The sequence below is a fragment of the Dermacentor albipictus genome, chromosome 3, assembly GCF_038994185.2.
Source record: "Dermacentor albipictus isolate Rhodes 1998 colony chromosome 3, USDA_Dalb.pri_finalv2, whole genome shotgun sequence".
Classification (NCBI taxonomy): domain Eukaryota; kingdom Metazoa; phylum Arthropoda; class Arachnida; order Ixodida; family Ixodidae; genus Dermacentor; species Dermacentor albipictus.
The window spans coordinates 50420430-50433455 of NC_091823.1; the positions used below are offsets into that span (position 1 = coordinate 50420430).

The 13026-nt window shown below is 45.6% G+C and overlaps 1 protein-coding gene across 2 annotated transcripts in view; it reads left to right on the forward strand.

Annotated features, from left to right (window-relative positions):
• The window catches only part of rg (A kinase anchor protein rugose), a 342944-nt gene that overhangs the window by 146311 nt on the left and 183607 nt on the right, over positions 1 to 13026 (forward strand). For both annotated transcript variants that reach the window (XM_065426861.2, XM_065426862.2), the window contains exons 24-31: positions 277 to 1898; positions 3344 to 3497; positions 4635 to 4815; positions 4949 to 5097; positions 5660 to 5764; positions 9329 to 9611; positions 10953 to 11080; positions 12464 to 12604. In XM_065426861.2, the coding sequence (XP_065282933.2) occupies positions 277 to 1898; positions 3344 to 3497; positions 4635 to 4815; positions 4949 to 5097; positions 5660 to 5764; positions 9329 to 9611; positions 10953 to 11080; positions 12464 to 12604 (2763 nt within the window). The remainder of the gene's footprint in view (positions 1 to 276; positions 1899 to 3343; positions 3498 to 4634; positions 4816 to 4948; positions 5098 to 5659; positions 5765 to 9328; positions 9612 to 10952; positions 11081 to 12463; positions 12605 to 13026) is intronic.

Sequence of the window (13026 nt, forward strand, 5' to 3'; positions counted from 1 at the left end):
GTTTAATTCCCAGCCTCAGAAGTTATCTTGCATCATATTCAGTATCAAGCTTCAGCACTGAGCATCTCTCTACATGTACTGTATGTCAATGCCATTGGCAGGACACGTAATGCATAGGGCAGCTAACTGGTTTGTGTAACTTTTAGAGTTACAGAAAGGGTGCGATGATGATGACTATGATGATGATGATGGGAAGCGCAACTGAGTGTAACGAGCCACTCATTGTGAATTCCTTCTGTTGCCTTGCGTCTGATTTTGTTAACATTTGTATTGCAGGTTGTTCCAGTTGTTGAAATCTCTGAAAGCCCAGTGGATGTTATGCAGCCAAATCAGACTGTTGTCTGTCCCGATGTGATTCCGGTCCAAGAGACTATCTCTGGCAAGTCTAGCCTTGAAGAGAAGCGCACCCCTGCAGAGGAAGATGCATCACCCACCCAAGAAAATGCTACACGAGAGCCTGGAACTTCCCCCGATGTTGTTCCCCACCCCAGCGACATGTCTTCTGGCAAGGATGTTCAAGAGAATTCACCTGAGCATGTTGAAAAAAATCTACCAAACACATTCACCGAGGATCCATGCTTGGCAGATAGGGAGTCTTCGGTTGCCTTGGGAGATCAGGTTAACACTGTTCAAGTTACCGCAAGTGCAGATTGTAAAACTGAAGAAGGAGTGAAGGAAGAATGTGCAGAACCGAATGCTGTCTTAGAACCTAGCAAGGAAGAGGACCCTGTTTTCACGATTGAGACATCTGCAGATAGAGATGAAGCAGGAGGAGGGGAAGTATCAGCTGAGTGTGATGTCTTTGAAGATGCCCAGGGTGGTGATGAAAGTGAAACCTCGGAAGGCACCTCTGCGCTCCCTGACGATGGTGTGGACAGCATGGAGAGAGACATTGCCAAAGGAGAAGCCAACGAAGTGTTGTTAGAAACAAATGCAGACAAGTTGGAGACAGCAACAGCACAAGCTGTGGCGGAGCCATCAAACACCACTGATGGGACCCTGAGTGCCGAGATTGAGCAATGGGAAGTTAAGGGTGACAGCCGGTCAGAACATTCTACATCTGGCTCTCCTGTGAAGTCTGTTGAGAGTAGTGGTGGTGGTGGTGGTGCGGATGCCAGCAGTCTTGAGGAATCGGCTGGAAACAGTCCTGTTCCCCCAACGCAACAAAAACTCATAGTGGCCTCTGAACAGTTGGTTAGCCACCTTCCTGCTATTGTGAACCCCACTGAGGAAGTGCCATTGCCACCACCAGCCATGGATTCTGAAGTGTTGTCGTCGCCTCAAGAATCACCCATGCACCCCAGTGTTGGAGTTACCGATGATGCCAGCACGGTGAGCAACATCAAAGATGAAATTGACAGCAATGGAAACTGCTGCACTGTCTCAGGCACAGCAGACAACGATGGTGGGGATGACATAGGTGATGAATGCATGGAAGCTAAGCGGACTATGGCACAAACAAACCTGCTGGATGGGGAAGGAGATGACACAACAGCAGCAGCTGAGGCAAGTGGCATCAGCACCATTGAGGCCCAAGTTGAGCGGCAGCGCAAGCACATGGCTGAGATGGGGCTGAGTGATGCGCCTCCTACAGAAGGCTCGGGTGAAGATGACGACGACGATGTTTGCGCGAACAATGCTGGACTTATTCGTCGTGCTCGTAGTGCTTCGCACGCGTCCTCTGCTACTGCTGCTGCTGCCGAGAAGGTGCCACCTTCAAGACCCAAGTCTGTGGAAATTGCCCCTGCTGGCTCGACTGCCAGTGGGAGGCAGCTGTTCAATGCCGGGCCTTCACGTCCGCCGTTTCGCATTCCAGAGTTTCGTTGGTCACCCATCCATCAGCGTCTCTTGTCTGACCTCCTTTTCTCCCTCGAGACAGACATCCAAGTGTGGCGCAGGTCAGTAGCTCATTGATTGATTTTAATGTCAGAAAAAACTATGTCTGCTGTGAGGCATGAGGTGGTGAAGTACCCTTCATCATTTGAGGCCATGCAAGGTATTTAGCATATGTTCAAGTGTTTTGCCCCCTAGTGCTTGGTTATCATGGCAAGAAATCAGTGGACCTTGTACTCGATAATAAGACACTACAGTTGCTTAGTCGATGTAGCAGATAGATGTCAAATAGGCCTTGTAGTTAAAATGCAATTGGAAATAACCATTATGCAATACAGTGACATCTTTCACTGTGGTTGATTATCAGATAAAATCTTTACAGTTGAAAGCATGTTTATCTGTGCGATGACCTGTCCCTGTGTGCAAATATAACTTGCTAAATTGTGCTCATCAAAGCTGGCTTCTCCACAGTAAGGAGCTTTACTAGGTGAAGTCCACTTCGTCATTCACATTGTTTTACAGGTTATGATAGCCTGTATATTAGAGATGTTTATATGTGTGGGTAACCAAGGATGTTAACATGACGAGAGTAAGTGCCATTATAACTTAATAAATGGTAAATGAGCAAGGGCACGCCGGAAGGGATGCAATCTGAACAGTTTTGTTTTTGAGACTGATGTTCAACCATTTGCACTTTCAGGACATTGGGTACAGGCATTTGCCAAATCTGGTGATCTGGTGATTCTTGACACAACCTGTGGTACATTTAATGCAGGCTGCATGCAGTTCAAATAATAATAAGCTAGAAAACAAAAGTCAGATCAGCTGCAGTCAGAATTCTAGTAAATATGCTGCATACAGTAAGGATAGGGTTAGCAAGAGGCTTAGTAAATAAAAGCATATTGTGGCTGAAAGAGAGCAGAATGCCTAATTAGTGGAAGTAGAGTAAATACAAGCTCACCTTTTGGCAAATTCACTGCATGGCAGGTCAGAAACCTAGGCAAAATGGGCCTGTGCTTCTTTGGTGTTGGCAGGATGCGCATATTAATCTCTTGATAATGAGCAGTGACAAAAGCAGTTACCATGGCAGTGGCTGTAGAAGTAGCTGATAATTGAAAATGAACACAATGTTAATGCCTCCACTTGTCAAGTTTCAAGAGCAGAGCTCCTGAGGTGCCTTGCATTTCCTTTGCTATCATGTCATATTGACAAGTTGGAATTGGCTTCAGTGTGCATCTCAATAAGTAATGCAGTTGTCAGTGGTGCTATTTGTAGTGATAGCCTTTGTTTTATATCACTGATTGTTTTCAAAGTACATTGTTGGTTTGTAAACAAAAACATGAAAGTAATAACACTTCTGCTTTAGGATTTCAGGACCTATGTGTCAATTTCAGAGAAATTTATTTACTCAAGTTTCCAGCCTGCACCTCCCCCCTCCCCCTCCCCCTTTTTCTTTCAAGGTGCAGTTATGACCAAAAAAAGCCTTTGTATCCTTCTTTTTCTTTTGCAGCCACAACACAAAGACAGTTATAGACTTTGTCAACAGTGGGGAGAATGCCATCTTCGTCATTAATACAGTGCACCTCATCTCTCAGCTAGCTGACAACATCATCATTGCCTGTGGAGGGCTGTTGCCTCTGCTAGCATCTGCAACTTCTCCAAATGTAAGCTGTGGCTTTCACCACTGTCTGAAATTGGAATGGACATTGTAAAACAATTACTTATTGGATACTCTGACTGTGCATGCCATTGGCTCTTTTTTTTTTTGCACTTGTTGCTATTTGTGGCTCAGTTTTTATTGTTTGTTTATTGAGTCTGTTGCATGCTTGTTTGATCTGCTTCAGCACTGATGGCCTTCTTTCAAGCTTTGTTTTGACACGGTGCATAGAAAAGGAGAGTAGTATGCCTTGAAGTATTTGCTGGTATGCCTTACCATTGAAGTATTTCAGTTATATAAGTACAATGTGCTCATTGCATCATGAAATGTGTGGAATGCTATAAAACATTACCATTTTCTCAGCACCAGACTTGCAGTTTAGAGCTAACTGCATTCACAACATACTTACAACAGAGTGGAAAATGTACTTAATAGGATACACTTCCTTGTACCTTATATATGATATAATCCTACAAATTATCTGCAGATAGTTAAGGTGGTGCCTAGCCAAGATCTCAGTGCCCACGGAAAGCTTCTAGTGCTTAATTTTGCTCTCAAAACTGCAAAAAATGAGGAAATATTTTGATACACGTTAATCGAACCGGTTTGGCTTGATTTTATTGGTGATTCAGCAACTGTATAGAGATGTCTGTGAATAAATATAGTAGAAGGTTTTTTTAATGAACAGACTTATCAAGATATCAATTTCTATGTAGTAAATATAAAGTTTCATTAGGCATCCTTGATTTCAATCTGATTTCCGAAAAAAAAATTGAAGATCACCAGATTTGTCAAGGAGTTGCCGAAATGTAGATCAGAATGAAAGATGTGAATGAACAACATGTATATTGTGTGCTTATTATGACCACTGCTTTTTCACTAAAATCTTTCCTATGGGGCTTGATCATTGATATGCTACTTGCAATATTTCTGTGCGTAGTTCTATAAACAGTATTGTATAATGAGCAACTTTCAGCTTCCAGCACTGCTGCTTTTTATCAGGCTTATATCAGTTCTACTTCATTATCCTGTTCAGTAGCAGTACATTTACATGCAGCGTTATGTTTGAATCCGAGCCTTGGGTTGCACTATGTCCATGTCTTCTTTATTGAACCTTGAGCATATTTTTCTTTAACCCATGCAGCATGAGCTGGACGTGATCGAGCCAACACAGGGCATGGCTATTGAGGTTGCTGTAGCATTCCTTCAGCGGCTGGTCTACATGACTGATGTGCTGGTCTTTGCCTCGTCTCTGAGCTTCTCAGACCTGGAGGCTGAGAAGAACATGTCCAGTGGAGGCATCCTCAGGCAGTGCCTCAGGCTAGGTGAGGTTGCTGTTGGCTTCATGCACTTGCACATGCACATGTCTGGGGGTTTCTCACATATCAGGGTTTCTCACTGCATGCTACCTCTTGCACATCATATGGTGAGGTTGTGTTGTGTTTGTGCTGGTTGCAGTCTGTACAGCAGCTGTTCGCAACTGCCTGGAATGTCGGGAAAGGAGCTGTCCCTTGACACCTGTGACACCACAGACTCCCACCACTAGGGACCCTCTGCGGCCTAACCCAATTCACGCACTCATCGGTGGTGTGCAGCCATCAGCTAAGGTTTGTCCACGCTGTTTGCTGGCTGGTTGTTTGATGGTAATATTTTTGTCGACAATGTGCGGCAGATTCAGTTGCCCTTCTGTCTGTGGTGAAAGCCAGCATAAGAGTTGTAAGAGTAGGGGCACTTTTTGGTGGGAAATGCAGCCATTTACAGAAGATGTTGCATTCTTGTCTTGTTTATCCATACTGAGTGCTTCATTACCCCTTGTATTGTATAACAGAATGTCTTATTAAGTTTTTAATTCTATTATCTTTCTTTTCAATATTGTAGCATGAAGGCATAAGGTATTTGTACATTTTTTTGTTTGTGATAGCAATTGTTTGATGTATCTTTCTCTCCAGTATTCTCTTACCCCATTTTGATTTGTCCAAGGAACCTCTTCAGAGCCCATGAACACAAGCTTAGGTCATGATCGCTGTTATATTCATCCAAAAGATCAACTTCACCAGCAGTGTTCATATTCATCAATGTCATCATCACTTTGTTACCTTGGGGTCATTGCAGACTCTTTTTTTCTTTTGCTGTGGCTCTAGAATGTGTCTCTCCTGCTATGCTCTGCAGAACATTGTGGAAAATCTTGGCGGTCAAAGCAGCCCCATACGAGACCCAGAGAAGCTGCTGCAGGACATGGATGTGAACCGTTTGCGAGCTGTCATCTACAGAGACGTATGTCACCTTTGCTTGTACCATTTGCACTAGATTCTCGCTGTTGGGGTAGTGCTTCTCAAACAATAGCTAGTTTAGAATTGGGGACCTAAGCACTTGGGGGGCCCATGAAAATAGGGGGCACGTGCGCAGAACCCAAGCCTAATCATGGGTTTTGTGTTCGTGTTGACTGAAGACCTGAAAATCAAAGAATAGCCTAGGGCACAGGGTCACCCAAAAAGCTTAGCATAAACTAACATGGCAGCAGCCATCGAACTGATGCCTCTCACCTACAGTAGAATCTCGATGATACGATTACGGGTGATCCGAATTTCGCGATGATACGAATTTCAAAAGTGTTTTGGATGGTCTACGTTATATAGAATACGCTATGATTTGGGATCATACGAACAGTTTCTCAAGCCTTCGCGGATGATACGAACGCGCCAATGACCGGCACACGCGAGCGGGGCGACGCGGCTGGTCTCGGAGGGGGAGAGTAGCCACCACGGCTAATGCGCGGTAGCTGGCCCTTTCCACGCCCGCTTCCCTTGCCCTCCAATCTCTGCTGGCTGAGCGGCCACTGACCCTCCTCTCCACACCGGTCTCCCTTCACCTCCACGTCTTTTCAAGCCCGCTTCCCTTCACCCTCTGCCGGCCGAGCGGCAGCGGCCACAGGCCCTCCTCTCCACACGCCTCCCTTCACCTCCACGTCGCCGCCGCCACCCATGCCGCCGCCGTAGCGTAAAGTGCGCTCGGCACATGGCTCGGCACGAAACCTGCCTAGCCAGGGCGAGTCACGTGCCTGACAACTCTGCGTCGCCCATTTCCTGGCAGCCATCGGCGTACGCTAGCTTTTTTTTTTTTTTTTCGCTACGCCGCGCTTTCGCGCAGGGTGACCTGATCTGAAAGGAAAAGCCGAATCGCCATCGCCATCACAGGAAGCTGCGCGCTGCTGCTGCATGCGTTTGTTCAGTGTTCGCTGCTGCTGCTGCCCTGTGCGTTTCGATAACTACGCTGCAACGTGGACTACCTGAACCTGACGGGCGGAAGTTTAGTGCGCGCGGAAAGACCGAAGCGTTTGCTGTTCGACATGTCGCGAAAACGGAAGGCCCTTTCGTTTAAGGAGAAAATTGAAATACTGAAGAAGGTCGACGACAACCCGAAGAAGAAACGTGTCGAGTTGGCGAAGGAGCTAGGCATAGCACCGTCGACGCTGTGCACCATTGTTGGGCAGCGAGACGTTGTGATGAAGAATGCCCAGCACTTCGGTGTGAACGTCAAAGAGGCGAAGACGGCTACACACGTGAAGCTGGAAGAGGTCCTGCTGACATGGTTTGGCGAAGTGACAGCGGCCGGCGTCAACGTGGACGGCAAGGTGCTACGCGAGAAGGCGGACAACATTGCGCTTTCCCTGGGAATCGAAAATTTCCAAGCTTCCGGAGGATGGCTGCATCGTTTTAAAGAGAGGCATGGACTTGCCTACAGAGTCGTTAGCGGTGAAGGAAAAAAAGTCGACCAGTCAGCTGTCAGCGACTGGCTGAGCACGCTGCCGGCGCTGATTTCGGACTATGCACCGCGCGACATATTTAATGCTGACGAGGCGGGCCTCTTTTTCAATTTACAACCAGAGAGGAGCTTGTGTGTGAAGGGCCAGGCTTGCCAGGGCGGCCAAAAAAGTAAGGAAAGAATCACCGTCCTTTTTTGCGTGAATGCCGACGGCTCAGAGAAACTTCAGCTTACCGTGATAGGCAAGTCCAAACAGCCGAGGTGCTTTCGATCGGCAGGACGTTTACCTTGCTTTTATAAAGGTAACAAGAAAGCATGGATGACAGCGGAAATTTTCCGCGAGTTCCTCACGATCCTGGATCGAAAAATGGCTGCAAAAAACCGAAAGATCTTGCTTTTCTTGGATCAGTGTTCGGCGCACCCAAAGGAAACGACCTTCAACAACGTAACCGTAAGGTTCCTGCCTGCCAACACTACCAGCCATTTGCAGCCATTGGACGCTGGAATAATTCGGAATGTGAAACATCATTTCAAAGGACTTTTAGTAAGGCGTCTCCTGGCAAAGATTGATCGCAAAGACGAGAATTTGCGGATCAGCCTGCTCGATGCGTTGCATTTTTTGGCCATGTCCTGGGATAATGTGACCTCGGACACTATCGCGAACTGTTTTCGCAAATGTGGGTTTAAAACGGGACGGGATGCGGCTCCGACGGGAGAAAATGAAGAGCCCGATGAGGACTTTATTGAAGGCTGGGGGAGTCTACAAACTGAAGCTTCCGCACACGACTTCGTCACCGCGGACGACAACGTCGCGACCTGCGGGTTAAGATCAATTGAAGAGTTGGTCGACGAAGTGAATGAAGTCGAGACAGAGAGTGATGGTGAAGACGCCGACGAGTGCGATCAGCTGCCGTCGACGTCAGAAAGCCTTAACGCGCTCGATGTTCTGCGCCGCACCGTAAGTGCCGGCAACGTGAGCGACGAAACCGCTGCACGATTTTATGCCTTTCAAGCGTGTCTCGTCAACGACCTCGAGGGCAAAAAAGTGCAAGCGTGCATAACTGACTTTTTCGGCCGGAAGTAGCTGTGGCCAATAAAGTTTGTGTTCATTATCATGTCGAGATTGGCTTGTTTTGGCTCATACGAATTCGGGATGATACGAATTTTCGCGTGCTCCCGAGGAATTCGTATCATCGAGATTCTACTGTAGCACCAAATCTGACCCAATTTTTATTAACTCATTATATTTGTAAGAAACAAATGATGATGACGTAGGCCATCACTTTCGTTCATCTCACATGAAAAAAATCCAATAATAAATCACTACTTTTTTTTATAGCGGTTGTCGATTCAAGAGCTCGTAGGCCTAAAGGGATAAGGTTTTGGCTGGCATACTAAAAAATAAAAAAACAAAGTGTGCATGCCGAAGGTTTCCCATTATTCTTAATCGATGATTCAAGATGGCAGAAGTGCATACACAAACTTGTTCCAAGATTCTTAATGGTAGCCCCTGGTTATGAAAAATCTCCTGCACAGCAAGGACATGCTTAAGTGTTTATTCGTCTTCCTATTTGTATTTGTATTGCAGTATCCACAAGCTTGTTAAAGCTGTGCTAAGCAACATTTTACATCGTCTCAAACATGGTATGCTTAGACAGATGCGTTCTGCAAGGGTTGATGAATGATGCACCTGCACTTTCTAAAGTTGGGGTAAAGAAGTAATACAGTTTTAGGACGTTTCTTTTTAAAAATTAGGCTATGCCTTTCCTAATATGTCTTATTGTTTTCATTTCTTATAAGCAGCAGCTCATCTTTTTCTCGTAAAGCTTTTTGTTTTCACTGCAGCAGCCCATCAGATGCATGGCCCAACACTACTGCATTTGCCTCAGTTCTAAAGCTCTATTCGTCCTCCGCACCTAAGGACTGCCAATGCAAGGCAACTTGGGAATGTGGAACTTTGGTACACGTAACATGCCCCCTCACCCCACTCCCCCCCCCCCTCCCCCAAAAAAGAAAAAGTGTCTTGGAAGAGCATGACACTGACTGCTACTTTCACTCCTTGTCCCCGTTCCACAGGATGAGACCAAACAGGCGCAGTTCCTGGCGTTGGCTGTGGTTTACTTCATCTCCGTGCTGATGGTGTCCAAGTACCGCGACATCCTGGAGCCCCCTTCGTCCTCCTCCTCTTCCTCGTCCACTTCCTCCTGCTGCTCGCAGCAGCCACAGACGCAGCAGCAGCAGCAGCAGCGAGCTGCAACTGTGGTTCCCCCTTCATCATCTTCAAATGTCACTCATCCCGCCCCCATGCCGCCCTCCGATGGCACAACAGCCGTGCGCCTTACTCAGTCCCAGGCGCAAGGTGACTGTCTCCTGACCCCCTTTTGCACATTGAATTTGCTGATACACCAGACAGCCACTATTTAGCATTAATTCTTTATTTTTCACATACATCTGCATCAGGAGGGGCTATAGAAGGTGCTACATCATCTGCTTTTGGTACCCCATAACAAATATCCTCTTCTTTTCTATAGTCTGCTTTTGGTTGGTGCAGCCCTTGTTAAGATTTGTCATAACGTGGTCTTTAATGCCATAAGCCTACATTCAGTCTGCACACATTTGTACATGGGGCCAACCTAAACTTTCCACTGTGCTGCATTTTCTGTGCCTCGTGGAATTGAGACAAGCTTCCTTGAATTGTCATAACAGTTTATGCACCCGCTAGCTCAGCGGATTGTCATGGGAAAATGTGCAAAACCACCTGGTGAACATCGCCAAGGGCAGTCGAGCAAACAGCATGTACCAATCAGCTAGTGCGATGCATATGTGGATATTCATGATGACGCTTGTTGTCGCGGGACTGCAACCATCAATTAAACCTACTAGAGATAAAGCAGAGCACAACAGTGAATGATGCGACTTCGGTTTATTTCTGTGGGCAAGGGCACAACCTGAAAGAAGACACACAGATGCATGTCACAGTCACTTATTGGAAGATCACAAGGTCACATGACCACCACAAGGTCACACTACTGCAAAAGTTTGGCATGCTAATGGCTGGTGCGTTATGGGAATTGTGTTTCATTGGTTCACTGTACAGCTTTGAGTGCAGTAAAAACATAGAAAAGTAGGAAAAGGCCATGTGGGTGTGCTAGTAGGTATATTTGGTTGTAGATAACTCAGTTTATAGAAAGCACAGTCACACCTTTTTGCTAAAAAATATTTGTGAGATGTATTATACCATACCAAAGACATTTTAGACCTTCCATAAACGTTGTTGGCTATCTGTAGTGCATCACTAGATGTGTGCCCTGTGTATAGATTTATGTGGTACTAAAGATAAATTACAACACATGAACACATGCCCTGTCATTCCCCTGTCCCCAGCTTTTTAGTTTCAGAAATGTTGCACTAGATAAAATTGTAAAACCATCTTCATGTGATCATGTTGGATGCATGTAACAATACCTGATTTTATTTTCTTAAATCACTGCCCAACTCTGTACTCCTGTACTAATGGTTTACTTCTTACACTCAATTCAGTCAGCGGCAGTTGCTGCTGTTGGGCTCTTGCTTTTTTCTAGTGGGGCTTCAAATGCATCTTTTGTCCAAGTTTCTACTGAATGCAGAGCATGTCATAGGTAAACATGAAATAAAATCGAAACATATAAACTACTGTGATCTCTATTCCATTATCATGCAGCCAATGAGAAGGCGTCCGTGCTATGGTCAGACGGTCAAGACGGGGAGCGGGATGAGGTGATCGTGGTCGAAGAGATGGACTCCAGTATCCTGGCCAACATTCACTCCTCTGCTGCCATCATTTCCACAGTGAGTAGAGGTCTTCTTTTGTTTTTGTTTTCACTACATTTTGCCCCTTAAGAATGCCGAAAGATCACTCAAGTAAGCAAGCAATGTGCTTTATTGTTGTGGATGACACACATGCTGAAGAGTGAAAAGGTTTCATAAAGCCAGTTTTGGCGTAAAATGCACAACTTTTTTTATGTTAAAAGTTTTTCTTCATTGAACAGTGGCGACCGGTACCTAGACATCAACGACTTCCATTATTGACTGCTGGGGCAAGATTATAACCACGATGATGGCAAGCCATGAACTGCATTTACGTCAAAGCAATGTGGTGCCCAGATGCCTTGCAATCGCCTGTTTTTCTTTCATTGCTCAGTCAATTAGGATGAAAGGTTCATGAAAAGATGTAGTTCCATATAAATCATTACTGTGCAGCTCGATAGATTCACTAAGTTACATGATGAAAAAGCTACCGGGGTTTTCACATGAAACTTAAATGGAATGTTACAATCAATAGCACTTGCGTGCAATTCAGGCAGCATGGGAGTGATGAAAGCTCGCTGCACAGATGTGCATACAAAGTGTGGAAACTCTTTTTGTGCAATTCACGCGCACTCAAAGTGATGCACTACGGTACACTGCTTACAAAAAGCAACGAACAGGGTTGCAAAGCGGAAAACCCAATGGAACAAGCCATGGGGCACTGGGATAGGAATTTCGTAATAATGCGTATGTTTAGATGACAAGCTCCCTTCTTGCAGACTATGCACTGTAGAGGCACCAAAAAGACATATTTATTTATTTATTTATTTATTTATTTATTTATTTATTCATTCATTCATTCATTTATTTATTCATTCATTTACAGGTGCAGCTCTTACGCAGTTGGGGCCTTTACACAGTAACATACAGTACTTAATGAAAAACTACCCATTCTCTCCTAATTTATGTCTGTTGAAATTTGCAAGGTATATTTTTTTCTTTGTAGTCTTGCAGAAAATCGCAAGGTGCAGAGTTACCCAGAGTAGCCATGTGTGTCTATTTCCTTATTGGGATGCTGGTGTTAGAGGGACACGTAGATTGAGGACATGTCTGTTTGCATCACTGCACATTTGACCAGCCCACATCATCTGTAGGTTGCACTCCAGCGCCAAATTCTTGCAAAACTTTGTGCACTGGCCATCTGGTCAACTCGTTTCATATAGTGACTGGATCAGTCTGCTGACGGTCACTGGTTGGATTTCCAGAACAGGACAGATTTCTTTGTCAAACATGTGGCTTGCCTTTCCTGGCTGCACACCTGTTACGATCCACGGAGTGTGTCAAGCTGCTTCATAGCATTGTTTTGCTATTGAAAGTGTTAGCCAGATCTTTCCTTGTAATTCCCATTGTCTTCTCGTCACGCAGTCTCCAGTGCCAAACCCTGCCCACCCTGTAGCAGCCACCACCTACCACCATGAAGCGGTAAATGGATCAGGGGAACCTCTGGACAACTACCAGGCTACGATCCTCGTGCCCCAGGAGCCAGCACTCAATGGCCTCAACAAGGTATGGCCCCAGAATGAAATTGTTGCCACTTTGTGCGTGGGAGTGCCTCTGCAGTGCTTTTTGCCTTCGAGCAGGTTACAGTGAAAGAGCTTGGGCTGGAGTCTGTACCATACAAATCCTTAAGAATAGCATGTTGCGTGTCATTCTTCCACTTTATTTGTTTTTGAACATGAGTTCACAGTTTCAGGTGTGAAAAGATTGACGTGAGACTTGTTCACATGTTTGCTGCAGCCTAAAGGATGTGTCTGTGGCAAGGTCCATGCACTCGCACCATTCACGAACAGTGCACCCACAGCTATGAACAGTTCAATCCTGTCAGAGAAATGAATGAGCTGCTGCATGCAAAATGCATGGAACATGTCGGGGGAGTGAAGCGGGAGCCAGAATAGGTTGGATATGTGCAGTGGTGGGGCACAGAAAAG